At 50.2% G+C, this 13,221-nt stretch overlaps 1 protein-coding gene across 1 annotated transcript; it reads right to left on the bottom strand.

The window, feature by feature from the left end:
* Positions 1 to 3,638: 3,638 nt before the first annotated feature.
* FZD7 (frizzled class receptor 7) lies at positions 3,639 to 7,471 on the bottom strand. Its single transcript, XM_004764173.3, has one exon. It carries the CDS (start codon positions 7,462 to 7,464, stop codon positions 5,740 to 5,742), a length of 1,725 nt encoding a protein of 574 aa, XP_004764230.1. The 5' UTR covers positions 7,465 to 7,471; the 3' UTR covers positions 3,639 to 5,739.
* Positions 7,472 to 13,221: the final 5,750 nt, after the last annotated feature.

The following is a 13,221-nucleotide window of genomic DNA, read 5'->3' as shown; positions in this document are numbered from 1 at the left end:
TAGGAATCGGGGCGCATTTGGGTGGCCTATAGTTCAGCCTAGGACTCTTGGTTTCAGCTCAGAGTTGTGAGACCCTGCCCTGCATTGGGCTCCAGGCTCAGCACATGGACTCTGCTTTAGATTTTCTTCTTCCTTGGGGCCTCTGTGTGTTGCAGTAGGTTAAGACTCTGACTCTTGGTTTTGCTCAGGTCGTGATCTCAAGGTTGTGCGATCAAGCCCTACCTGGAGCCCTAGGTGGAGCCCCATGTAGGGCTCCTTACAGAGTGAGGAGTCTGCTTGGGATTCTCTGTCGTCCCCCCCGCCCCGCCACTCTCTCTCTCAAATAAATCGATCTTGGGTGGCTGAGTGGCTCAGTTGGTTAAGCAACTGTCTTGAGCTCAGGTCATGATCCTGGAGTCCCAGGATTGAGTCCCACATCGGGCTCCCTCCTCAGCTGGGGGTGTCTGCTTCTCCCTCTGACCCTCTCCCCCCTCATGCTCGCTCTCTCTCTGTCTCATTCTCCCTCTCAAATAAATAAATAAATAAAATCTTTAAAAATAAATATATACATCTCAAAAAAATATTTTCTTCTCTACCCCACCCCACACGCTCTCTCTCTCTCTCTGTAAAATAAATAAATACATCTTTTTTAAAAATAGGAATTATGACACATCATGGAGTTGTTATAGTAATTATGAGAAGAGTCAAATAATGAATGTGAAAGCAGCTTTTTAGAACAGTAAATGCCACCACATGTTAAGTAATATTATTCCAAACAGCACTTGGGCCTCTAAAATGACACTTGTCAATTTCTGTCTAGAAATCTAATTAGTTGCTTGTTCCTCCATGGGGGACACCGGCCTCACCCTGAACTGTAGCACGAGTCACTGCGGGTGGACTGCCCTTCTCACTTTTTTGTTCCCATCCGGTCCCTGTCAGACTGCCTTTGATACAGTGACTGCTTGAGGAGTCCTTCTCCAACTGGATCACTTAGAGTCAACTACTACGATCCTGGATAAACTTCCTTTTTTTCTACCACTGTTGTACTGATGAGAAAAGGACAAGTGACTGAACTTTTTTTTTTCTAACCAGAGAGAATAAGAGGTACAATGGGTGGTCACTGAAGACTTGCCATGTTGTGGTTCCCTTTTAACGAGTTCATTTTTATGTAAACGTGAGAATTACAGATTCAGATGTCAGAACTGTCCCACGCAGGAAACAGTCGAAGAAGCAAGTTTTATGAAGTCGGTTTAATGCCACTAAGGGTGAAATAAGAGAAAAAGGGAATAGACCCAGGAATTGTTGAAGTCCACACTGGTGTGCTTGTGGTCCCTTCTAGGATGTCCTGGAGCCCTATAGACTCTTATTCACCACCCACAGACACATCCATAAAAATATACCCTCTATAAATAGCCACCTGCCTTTTCAGTGAAATTAAAGATGAGAGACTTAGAAGAGAATTTCCCAGTATAATTACAGGGCTCAAACCTACAGCTGCTCTACTCCTGGTGTTCTACCCAGAGAATTTCTAATATCACAACTTTTTTTTTTCTTAATCAAGCACGCTTAAAAATTTCTTTAATGGCAAAATGTCATCAACAGGAGATTTATTTATTGCCATGATTTCTCACATACCTACCCCAAAAGGTTAGGTGTTGCATCGGGTTATTGTGTAAATAATTCTGTTTTATCAACTATAGAAAATGTTCACAAGTGTTTCTGCTCCTTATCTAGGGATTAACACCAAACTACTGCCAATGTTTTTCTTGAACTCTACACATGCCCTTTCATAAACAATCTCCCTCATGTTTTCTGCTAAGATGTGCCTCTTTAAAAATCTCAGCTTCTAGGGGCACCTGGGTGGCTCAGTGGGTTAAAGCCTCTGCCTTCAGCTCAGGTCATGATCCCAGGGTCCTGGGATGGAGCCCCGCATCGAGCTCTCTGCTCAGCAGGGAGCCTGCTTCTCCCTCTCTATCTGCCTGCTTCTTTGCCTACTCGTGATCTCTGTCAAATAAATAAATAAAATCTTAAAAAAAAAAAACTAAGCTTCTAAAATTCTTAAGAATCAGCTGTGTAAGGATGTACCCCAATGTGAAAGGAATTAAAACGGAACACCTTTATCTTTGCTTACAAAAAAGCAGGTAGTAATTTATTCATACACAGTCTTTGTTCCCTCACTAAAGACCAAGCTCTTCCGTCTTTAGTGCCCAGAAGGATGAGGCAGGGGACACATTTATAGGAACAGTCACGCAGCTCTCCCCACACAAGGGTCTAAGTGCCTTTAGCAGTTAATTTGAGAGCAAAAAACCCCACTGGGAGCCTTCCACCTACTCTAAAAGCAAACATCCTTAACAGGCGGTATTAGTGTGGTGTTAAAAGAGGCATGCTTTCACTGAAAAGGTGTCATTTTATGAGCCAAAACTGGATAAACCTAGGGAGACTTTAAGTCGCTATGTTTTTCCTTCCTTGATGCCAAAATCTTCACAGGTTGAGATGAGCTCACACCCATTGTGATGTTCAAAACCCAGGAGGTTCGGAGGGCTGGTGCCGGTCTTCCTCCTGCGTGTTTGCAAAGCACACCAGCCCTGCGAGCAGGCCTGTTAATTAAAACAAAAACAGAACTGTTTCTGTGGAGCTTTAGAAGTGCAGAAGCTTAGAGCCGGAGCCAGGAAGGACAGCAGCGTCCAGTCCGCTGCTGGGTCTTGACGGCCGCCCCAGAATGGAGCAACTGTTAGGAAATGCCAGGAAATAGGCACCTGGATTAAAGGAGAGAGGAGTTGGGGGGGAAAAAAAAAACCAAGCAAGGCTTGGAATTGGAAGTATTTAGAAGGCCTTTATCATTTCCCTGAGGGACTGCTTAATATCAAAGTGGCTGGCTAGGAAGGCTTCTCAGTCTAATCTGATTCCAAAGTTAGCCTCTCCAAAAAGAGAGAAATAGCTTCAGTGGCTCGAGGCCACCGTGGGGTCAGGCTGGAGTCTATTCCTGCCGGAGCTGCTGAGTCACTGCCACCTCGGGGAATCACTTGACCTCTGGTTCGGTTAACCTAGAAGGTAGAGTGAAGGCTACAGCCGAGAAGGTTCCAAACGGAAGGCCCTTGGTGTTCCTTAGAACCCTCCACGGACTTCCCAGCCCCGTGAGGCCAAAGGATTAAAGAATGAACAAATTAGGTAAGGTGCATTAGAACACAAGAACATCAATTAAAAAAAGAAACACACACAGACAAAACAAACTCACTGAAGTCTTCCCAAGGAAAACACCACCAGAAAAGCAGACCAAAAATATCTCTGGGTCCTCTTTCAAACATGGGCTGCAATCTCCGAAGGGGAGATAATAACACGGATCAGATAGCATCTCTCTTAAAGAGATGCCTATCCTAGCCCCTTCCAAAAGTTACCCAAAGCAGGGTATGAAAAGGCTTGGGTGTTTGCGAAAGGTAGTGTGGTGGGGAGGTGGGAAGCAGCAACACCAGAAAAAAGAAATTAAAGAACGGATAAGGCATTCATTAAACAGTATTTTAAAAGGCAAGGAGAAGACCTCAGTACTACAAAACATCTACATAAGGGACAGATCCAATGGTGCTCCTCCATACCTTCTTTTTGCATCACGAAGTTCTTTGGCATAAAGATCCATAGGAACTGTCAACTGAGTAAACATTCGCTTTGTATTAAAAAAATTTATTTTGTGATCTGTACATGTGATAAAGTGAGGCTTCCTTGTAGACTTTGAAAGGCGAAATCAAAACAAAAACCCAAAAGTAAAAATGTATAAATACAATATATATTTTCTTACAAAAATGGGAGATTTACAAAATATACATACTGCACTTGTCTCTATTTTACAAATTTCACATGCAAGAGATACAACACAAAAGATGCCAAAAACTGTGTAGTGGGAGTTTTAAAATCTGACAGATGAGACCCTTTTGGAGGTTTAAGAAACAAAAGGTTGATGTTAACTTTAATATAAAAAGCAGCTCCACTCAACTGAACATTACATATATAAAATAACTTTACTCCTGACAGTACCCTCTAGGATTTAAAAACTGTTTAAAACAGCATTTAAAAATTGTTTTGAGAAACAGGATAGCGTTGCAAGATTGGAGGGTAATGTCAAAGGTGGAGGAAAGGTTCGCTCCCATGATTCTCTGCTCAGCTTTAGAGCATTATGCAAAGGAATCAGTTCCATTATAGAAAAGAAAGTACATGATTTAAGATTAATAAATTTAAGTCATGCAGCACATTTCAAAGAACTCCAGAATTACTTTGAAGTTTACCTTCTTTTAATGACTTTCCTTAAAAAATGGGACCCACGGTTTGAACTGTCCGCTTCATTCACTGTCATTTCTGTAGGTCATCTCCCCGCCCAGCCACACAAAGACAGGGTCAGCACACACATGAGGTCTTATAAACGGATTTATGGAACTAAGAAAACAGGACAAATGGTTCTTTACTTTTTAAAAAATTTACCTTCTTTATGTTGGAGGCTGAGGGCATTATGCTTTTCCTTTTATCTTGAAGGATTCAAATTGGAGGAAAATAGAAAACCCAAACGCAGGTTCATAAAAAATAATAAAGGAAGAAACTCCTCTGAACATTTGAATAGAGCCTGTAGATAGGATCGTGTGTTCTAAATTAAAATTTATTTTAAACAAATACAACAAAACCCCCCTTGCGTTCCCTTTAGCCAAGTCAGAATCTCTGACGGATTGTGGGTATGGAAGCGTGCGGCCCTTCACTTTTCCTTAAAAAGGAATGTTTATCTCAGCCAAATTAATATCCAAAGGGAAAGCTCTGATTTGTGCTACTTTGCCTATAAAAGTTGCTGTCTTCACAGTTACGCCTTTCCACAGGAGAGACACTTTGTTTCCTCTTTTGTCTCTTACAACAAAGACCAGGGGAAAAATGCACTCCTGTTTTGAAAAGCAACAAGTCATCACTTCTTTTCAGAGTATGAAACCAAATAAAACCTTCTTCCTTCTGCCTTCCCGAGAAAATAAAAAAAAGTAGCAGAAATACCTACTACCCATCTCCTCTGCCTCCTCTCGAAATGTTATCTTCATTTCTTTTGCATCGTTACATTAAGATTCTAGGAGGCAGGCCTCCCAAGACTTCCAAATGCTTATTTTACAAGACTTGAAAGGACTAGGAGAGGAAAAACAGGCGGGAGGGGCCAGAGGAGGAGAGACTGTAATGTCTGACCCTGGAAATTAACCCATCTGGGCTCCAGTTTGGCCCCAGTGAAAAGAGATTATGGTTTGACCACCGCTTGACAAGGACACCGCAGGGAGTCCTCCCTTTGCCCAACAAAGCCGCCGCCGCAGACAAAGCTGTACCTTTCACCCGGGCCTCACAGGAGTGAGGACAGGCCACTGGTCTTGCAGCAGGGGCATCGCTCCCAGTCCCAGTTTGGCCCTGGAGCCCGGAAGAACTCAGAGCCATCTCTGCTGGGTCAATCGCGATAGGCCCAGGTCGGCCCGTACCGTACACGATTAACATCATCGTTACCGTCATCACCATCATTAACATCCTGCAAGTCTTTGCCACTAAGTCTTTTCATCCGAACCGTCTTTCTACCCGGGCCTCCTTTTCCAAACCCAACCCCGGCTCCAAATCTACAAATATCATCTCTCTTCCAGGTCACTTCTCATTGGAGGGGACGGAGGTTCCAGGACCCCCCCCCCCCCCCCGCAGTTCTCTCCTTCCCGCGCCTCTCCCCTTGCTAGGGGATGGGGGAAGGGAGGGTGGGGGAGGGGCCGGGGCTCATACCGCAGTCTCCCCCTTGCTGCTGTGGCTGAGTCTGTGGTAGAAGCGGCGCCACGACTGCAGAGTCTTGCCGGACCAGATCCAGAAGCCGGTGGTGATGCCCACGATCATGGTCATCAGGTACTTGATCATGAAGACAGTGAAGTCGGGGCTCATGGGCGGGAAGTGGCCAGGCGGGCAGGGCACCGCGTAGCTCTTGCACGTCTGCATGAGCCAGGTGCGCTCCCAGTGCTCGCGGAAGGCCTGCTCATAGAAGTAGCAGGCCAGGACGATGGTGGCCGGCACGGTGTAGAGCACGCTGAAGACGCCGATGCGCACCATGAGCTTCTCCAGCTTCTCGGTCTTGGTGCCGTCGTGCTTCATGATGGTGCGGATGCGGAAGAGCGACACGAAGCCGGCCAGCAGGAAGGACGTTCCAATGAAGAGGTAGACGAACAGAGGTGCCAGCACGAAGCCCCGCAGCGCATCCACGCTGGACAGGCCCACGTAGCACACCCCACTGAGCAAGTCCCCATCCACCTGGCCCATGGCCAGGATGGTGATGGTCTTGACAGCGGGCACGGCCCACGCGGCCAGGTGGAAGTACTGCGAGTTGGCTTCGATGGCCTCATGGCCCCACTTCATGCCGGCTGCCAGGAACCAAGTGAGCGACAGGATGACCCACCAGATGGAACTGGCCATGCCGAAGAAGTACAGCACCATGAAGAGGATGGTGCAACCTTCCTTCTTGGTGCCCTGCGCCACCGTGCGGTAGCCATCGTCTGAGAAGCGCTCCACGCACACCGCGCGGTCCTCCAGCAGGAAGCCGGCCACGTGCGCCACGGCCACCATGAAGTAGCAGCCCGACAGAAAGATGATGGGCCGCTCCGGATAGCTGAAGCGCCGCATGTCCACTAAATAGGTGAGCACGGTGAAGAGCGTCGAGGCGCAGCACAGCACTGACCACACGCCCACCCAGAGACGGGCAAAGCGCCTCTCCTCCTCCTTAAAGTACATGAGGCCGTTGGCACGGCCTGGCTCGCACGGGGCGCCGCAGTCGCGCTCGCCCAGGAAGCGGTAGCCCAGGTAGGGGGGCACCTTGAGCTGGCGGGGACACGAGAACGGGAAGGCAGAGCGGCCCCTGCCGTCAGCGGCCCCCGGGGACAGCGCGGTGTAGGGCAGGTCCGGCAGATAGGGCGCGGTGGGGTAGGCTGTGGGGCCGCCGCCCGGGCCCCCGTTGCCGTCGGACGTGTTCTGGCCCACGCAGATCTCGCCGGCGCCGTGCACCGGGAAGTTCTCGCAGCGCAGCCGCTCGGGCCACTGGAAGCCGAACTTGTTCATGAGCGCTTCACAGCCCTGGCGGGCACGCTCGCACAGAGAGCGGCACGGCGGGATGGCCTGATCCAGCACCGTGCACACGGGTGCGTACATGGAGCACAGGAAGAAGCGCAGTTCGGGAGAACACTGCACCTTCACCAGCGGGTAGAACTGGTGCACCTCGAGGCCCGCGTCCTCTTGATTCGTGTGGCCTAGCAGGTTGGGCAGGATGGTCTGGTTGTAGGCAATGTCCGTGCACAGCGGGATGGAGATGGGCTGGCAGAAGCCGTGGTCCGGCACTGAGATGCCCTTCTCGCCGTGGTAAGGCTGCGCCCCGGCGCCGGCGGGCAGCGCGCCCAGCAGCGCAAGCACCAGGGTGCACAGGCCCAGGGGCGAGCGCGACGCAGCCGCGCCGGGGCCCCGCATCGCCGGCCGCGGGTGCAGCGGCGCTCTCAGCCCGCAGAGCGCGAAGAGGCAGCCGGGAGAGGCTCGGATCCGAGGAGGCGCAGCCGCGCCCCGCGCATGAGAGTCCTCCCGGCGCCGAGGCCGGGCCGTGGGCGGCGCGGAGCCGAGGGCGCTGCAGCTGGGGTGCCCGCGCCGCGGGGGCGCCGCAGCCGTCTCCGCCCAGCCCTCTAGCAGCCGCTGGGGGCCCAAACCCGCCAGCCTGGGCCGGGGGCGCCGAGTGGGGCCGCTTTATTCTCCTGCTGCGACGTAACGGTGCGGCTTTTTCTGAGGCGAGGAGCAGCAAGCGTCTCCGGTTACCCTTCAAAGTTTGCCCAAAGTCTGTCGACCCACGGCGCGCAGGAACGCACGCGCCCCCACACCGAGTCCGGCCCCCGGCAGGCTAGAGCCCGGCGCCGCCGCCTGCGAGCCGAGGCCGCCGCCTCGGCCGTGCTGCTCCGCCTCCTCGCCTCGAGGCTCTGCTCGCCGCCGCCGCCTCCTCGCCTCGAGGCTCTGCTCGCCGCCGCCGCCGCTGCCACCGCCTCCTCCTTCGCCTCCTTTTCTGCTCCCCGGCTCCTTCCTCAGCCCCAAAAGCTCGGCCCCCAAGTTTCTGCCAAACGGGTGATTCTCGCTCGGAGTCCGATCGGCGCCCTGGAGCCAGCAGCCCAGCGAGTTCTTTTCGGAAATCCAGTTACACTGCGTCCGAAGCTGCGAGGGCCCGGTGCCCGCGGCCTGGGCCTGGCTTCTCCAGCCTCGTGAAGCCCCGGCCCGTGAGTCCCGGCGCCCGCCGCCCGCCGCCGCCGCCCGCCGGGAGGGAGCGCAGAGTAACGCCTCGGAGTCGCGCAACTCGCCAGAAGAAGCGTCGGGCTCGCAGGGTTCCGGGCCGCCCCGCCCCCTCCCCTCCCCCCATTCACAAACCGCTCCGGGGGCGGGCCCTCGAGCTCCGGGGCGGCCCAATGGTAGCCTTTGTTTTCTGTGTGGCGGCCTCCGGATTGGGTGGAAGTCGGAAGGGCCGGGCGAGGGACCCGGAGGGGCGGAGTCTGCAGCGCTCTGGGCGGATTCCTGAGGGGAGGGGCAGGGGGCTGGGACGGAAAAGTTAAGAAAAACTTTTACGGTGAATTCGCTCGAGGGGTGGGGGTGGGGGGTGAACGCACCAGAAAGGGAATTTGCTTTAAAGGTTTACTCCTCTTCCGGGTACACTAAAACGCACATCTCGAGCGGCAGGGCGCGGCGAGAGGGGATTTTGCTGGAAGCACAGCGCAGCGCCGGGGCGGAGAGACGTGACCCGGAGTCACGTTAGCCCTGCCTGGGCTGACAATGCCGGCCGGGTTAGGCAGGGGGCTTCAGGGTAGCTGGATCCTAAATGTGGGGCTCGGTACCGAGCGAGAAGGGGGTGCGCCTCTCGGATCGCTTTTTTCTCCCCTGACCCAAACAGACCACGTGAGGCCGCAGTCCCTTTCACCCCCTCTCCGGGTGTAGGAAGGAGGAGGGGCCCGCGTCCCAGGAGAAACCGGAGTCGGGAGGAGGGGGCCGACTTAAGGCGGGAGGAAGTGCAGACCCCTCCGAGGGGAGAGGGCCCGGGCCGCGGTCCCCCAGGCCGCCCCGCCCGCGCGCACGGCCCAGAGTCTGGAACTCTGGTGCGGCTTTAGAGCGGTTACGGGAAAGCTCCGACGGGGGTGGGGGGCAGTTACAGATGTACCTGAGGCCGCGCGCCCGGGAACTCTGCACGGTTTCAAGTGCGTCTTCGACTGCGGTGCTTTCCTTGGTCCTTGGGCGTGCGGCCTTTCGGGCTCCCCTCTTCGTTGCAGAAGCAACGACTTGATCCTGCAGTTGCAATGTTGCATGGAGAAGTTTTCGTGCGTATTACAAAGCAGGGCGTTTGCTAATTAAGAAGTTTTCAAAACACAAAGAGAGGTTATCCACGTTCTCCAGCGGCGTTTTCTGATTGGCAAGCGGTCTTTTGTTCCCGGCCAAATCTTCGCCCTGCTCACAACACTGGGCTCTCCCCTGAGCTCTCGGGTTACTCCCGCGGAGGTCAGAATTGACGGGGGGGGGGGGGGGGGGGGGGGGGGGGGGGGGGGGGGGCTCTCCTCTCTCTCTGGGCTGCAAAGAATATCATGAATTCCCATGCAGGGGAAGTGACAGTTTGAGAAAGGCTAAATCTGTCTCTCACTGTGTCTCTGTCACACACACGCGCGCGGGCACAAATACTATGCTTGAGAAATCGTTACTCCTGGCCGAGCCCTTCCTTCTGCCCGTCTCAGCTCCAGGCTCTGGACCCCGAGTGGTTTCTGGTCAGGTTGCGTGTTTGTAGAAGTTGTTGTCTCTGCTGTCCCCGGGGAGCTGCTTCTCCTGCAAGAAAAAACTGGTTTCGAAATCGCAGACAAATGCATTGGGTTCCCTTTCTAGGGAGACTTTGGCCTTCCTCTGTTTTTCTTTTATTTGTTTTCTATTACTGAAGTTTACTAGGCATTTACCTTCCACTTCACAGTTCTTTGTACTTTCCCACTCTTGTTAATGGACCTGAAGGGCTGAATCATGTGGGCCAAGGTAGGGTGTCAGACTGCTCACGTTCTCCCCCCGCCCTTCAACAGTTTCTTCCAAAGCATCAGTTTCCCCCTCACACCCAGGACCTTATTTGTTTTCTTTTAGGTTATCTGCTCCAGGGTAATACAAAGGATTAATGACATTTGCTTTAAAAATATTTTATTCCTTCCTTATATACTTTTAAAGTCTCCTCTTTTTCTTTCTAAATTATTATTCTTACTACCTAACATTGGGGAGCATTGATACTGACTTGAAAGATGTTGTTTAAAGACAATGCTGCTGCTTTGCTTTGTCATTTAAAGTGTGTGTGGTAGGGGGTTGGAAATCCTTTTTTCTCTCAGTGAGCTTCTGGATATCCTCCTTTTCTAAATCAAATTTTCATGCTTATTCATCAGGCCACTGATCTAAGTCATCTTTGCTTATTGAAGGAGAAATTGCAAGCACTGTCGTCAAATAAAATGAAAACCGACAGGGTAAGATACTGTGTCTCAAATACAGCTACAACCAGTTTAGTTGATGAGCTTTTACTCCCCAGATTATAGCCCCAGACAGCTCGCTGATGATAGGTAATAGGGATAATTATTTAGAAAGAAAAAAGGAGAACCCTTTAAGAAAATACAAGGGGTGAATGAAATATTTTTAAAACAGTCTATGCATCAGATGCAGAAATCCCACCCCAGATGGAAAGCATCACAGATGTGAGGCCTGAGACCTGTTGCCCTGTCCCAGGCGGACAAATGCAAAAAGCATAAAAGCGAAGTCCAATTTTGGGGAGTGTTTTGTTTTTTTGAATGGGTTTTTAAAAACCCACTCAAAAAGTATTCTGAAAAATAAAAATTTGCTGTTTGTGAGAGGAATGTGGTAGCCTTCTATGCCTTGCCTGATCCTCCAGAATGCTATGATTTCAAGGAGCTAAGAAGTAAAACGGAGTAGACCATTAAAGCGAGTTCACAACGTAGGGGGCTAAATAGTCTGTTTCAGGCTCTATGATAAATGTAGTAACGCTGGTTCACATTCTGCCCAGGATCAACTTAATTTTCTTTTCCAAGAGATTCTTTCCACACCCAACTCCCAAAGCCACTAACTGTATCTTCTTTGGAGAGCTAAGGGTGGAAAATTTTGTAACTGTCTGCTGCAAAACTTCCAATTGTCCCTGCCCTTTAAAACAACAAAGGCTTTTATTTCTTCACATCATAGTCATATGGTCTCACAGAAAAGTGATGGTGTTCATTGGCTGCAGTTACTTAAATGCTACTTATTTTGGCCAAGTCCCAGGTTTATCTAGTTGAATGACATTCTGATGTCAGGCCAGATTTGAAAACGGCCACCTTCGTGGTGCCACAATCCTGTGGTTGTAGTGAAAACTCCAGCTGTAAGAATTACTCATGCAAGACGAGAAAGGGCAGCTTTGAGCATACACCTCCCCCTTTCGGCCTCTCTTTTACCAGACTTTATAACATTAAAGACTTGGAATTTCAAGTTGCCAGGATGCCACTGAATTCCTTTCATTTTAGTTTGGGGTGTTGGATAGTTCCCAGAATGGGAACATTCTTACGCCTAAGCAGACTCTCCAGTGTCAGGAAAGTTTGAGATGTCTGGGTTGAATAAGAGCAGGGCTGTGCTGGAGGGCTGATAGGTGTGCTAGGCCCCACCCAGCAGAGGTGATTTAAGCCAATCAAACCCTTTGACCATTTCTCTTACAGCTTGAGGCTTCATTGGTTATCTGTTGTTATATAACAAATCACCCTCCAAAATTAGCAGCTTAGAACAACCGACATTTAATATATCGTAGTTTCTGTATGTTGGGAATCTGGATGAGCTTAGTCCCGTGGCTTGGGTTGCTCAGGAAACTGCAACCAGGGTGTTGGTTGGGGCTGTAGTTACCTCAGGGTTCAAGTGGAGAAGGATCCACTTCCAAACTCACTCATGTGGCTATTGGCAGGTCTTAGAGTATCCATTTCCAAGGTCATCACAGGGCTGTTGGCAGACCTCAGCTTCTCTAGCCGTTGGCCAAAGACATCAGTTCCTTGCCTGTGGGCCTCTTATAAGGCCACTTATAACACGGCACCTTGCTCTCCTAGACCAAGTGCTCAGAGAGAGACAGACAGACAGAAAAAACACAGAAGATGGCAATTAAGTCACAGTCTTGCCGTAATCTTGGAAGTGACGTCTTGTCACTTTTTTCATATTCTATTCATTAGAAGCAACTCACTAGGTCTGCCCACACCCCACATTCAAGGGGTAGCGGGGATCACTCTAGGACGTGAGAACCCATGTTGATTGGTTATGATGCCCTTGCATCTGTTAGAACAGAAACCTAACTGTGGCCAGCCGTTTTTTTTCCAAATACATGCCCTTGAACTTGAAGGAGAAAGAATGTGGAGGAAGTTGATTAATAAAAGATCATCAGTGATCCTGGGGGGAGATCTCCAGGTGGAGAGTTGTGGGCCATTCTGGGGAGTCCAATCTGTACTCAAGGACAGACGTTTGGACCATAGTCTCTAGAATGAGACTTTTGGCGATTTGGGTTATGAGGTTAAGCAAGGCCCTGTTGGTAATTGCTACTTACGTGTTTAATGCCAGTGAGCACAGCATGGATGTGGAGGAAGGCTGGCTGAGGTGGTTAGCACGGACTGGCTACATTCTGCTTTTAGCCATTGATTTTCTGTCATGCCTCGGGCAAGTCACTTAACCTCTCTTGCTCCCCCTGGGGTGCTGTGAGGATTAATGAGATAGTATTTATGCAATACTTTGTGATCTATGGGCAAAATATCGGGATGGCAGAATCCTAGTTTGGTTATATGGATGCAAATCCTAGAGATAAAAGAAAAAACCAATTAGGTGTATATTTTGGGGCTCTGGCTCTTTGCTAACATTGTGACTTTATTTTTTCCCCCAGAAGTATGCTGTCAAGTGTTTAATCACCAGCTCTCCAAGAAAAAAGCCTGATCTGTACATTTGCCAATTTCTGTGGTGTAAATACTGCTACCATGGTCTATTTCAAGGCAACACTATGTCACTAAGCTTGGATTTTGGAAAAGATGCATGTAGTCAGCTCTCACAAGCCCTGGAGAGCTGGCTTTGGCACACCACTGGGTTTACAGAACTTACTCTCTTCAGATTCTTTGAGCATTAAAATCATTATATTTTTAGTAGAATGATTATCACTTGTAAAGTACCAGGTGCTTTAGGCAC

The sequence above is a fragment of the Mustela putorius genome, unplaced genomic scaffold (genome assembly GCF_011764305.1).
Source record: "Mustela putorius furo isolate JIRA1106 unplaced genomic scaffold, ASM1176430v1.1 tig00000275_pilon_pilon_pilon, whole genome shotgun sequence".
Classification (NCBI taxonomy): domain Eukaryota; kingdom Metazoa; phylum Chordata; class Mammalia; order Carnivora; family Mustelidae; genus Mustela; species Mustela putorius.
The sequence above is the reverse complement of the archived record's forward strand: the minus strand, read 5'-3'. Positions and strand labels throughout refer to the sequence as shown.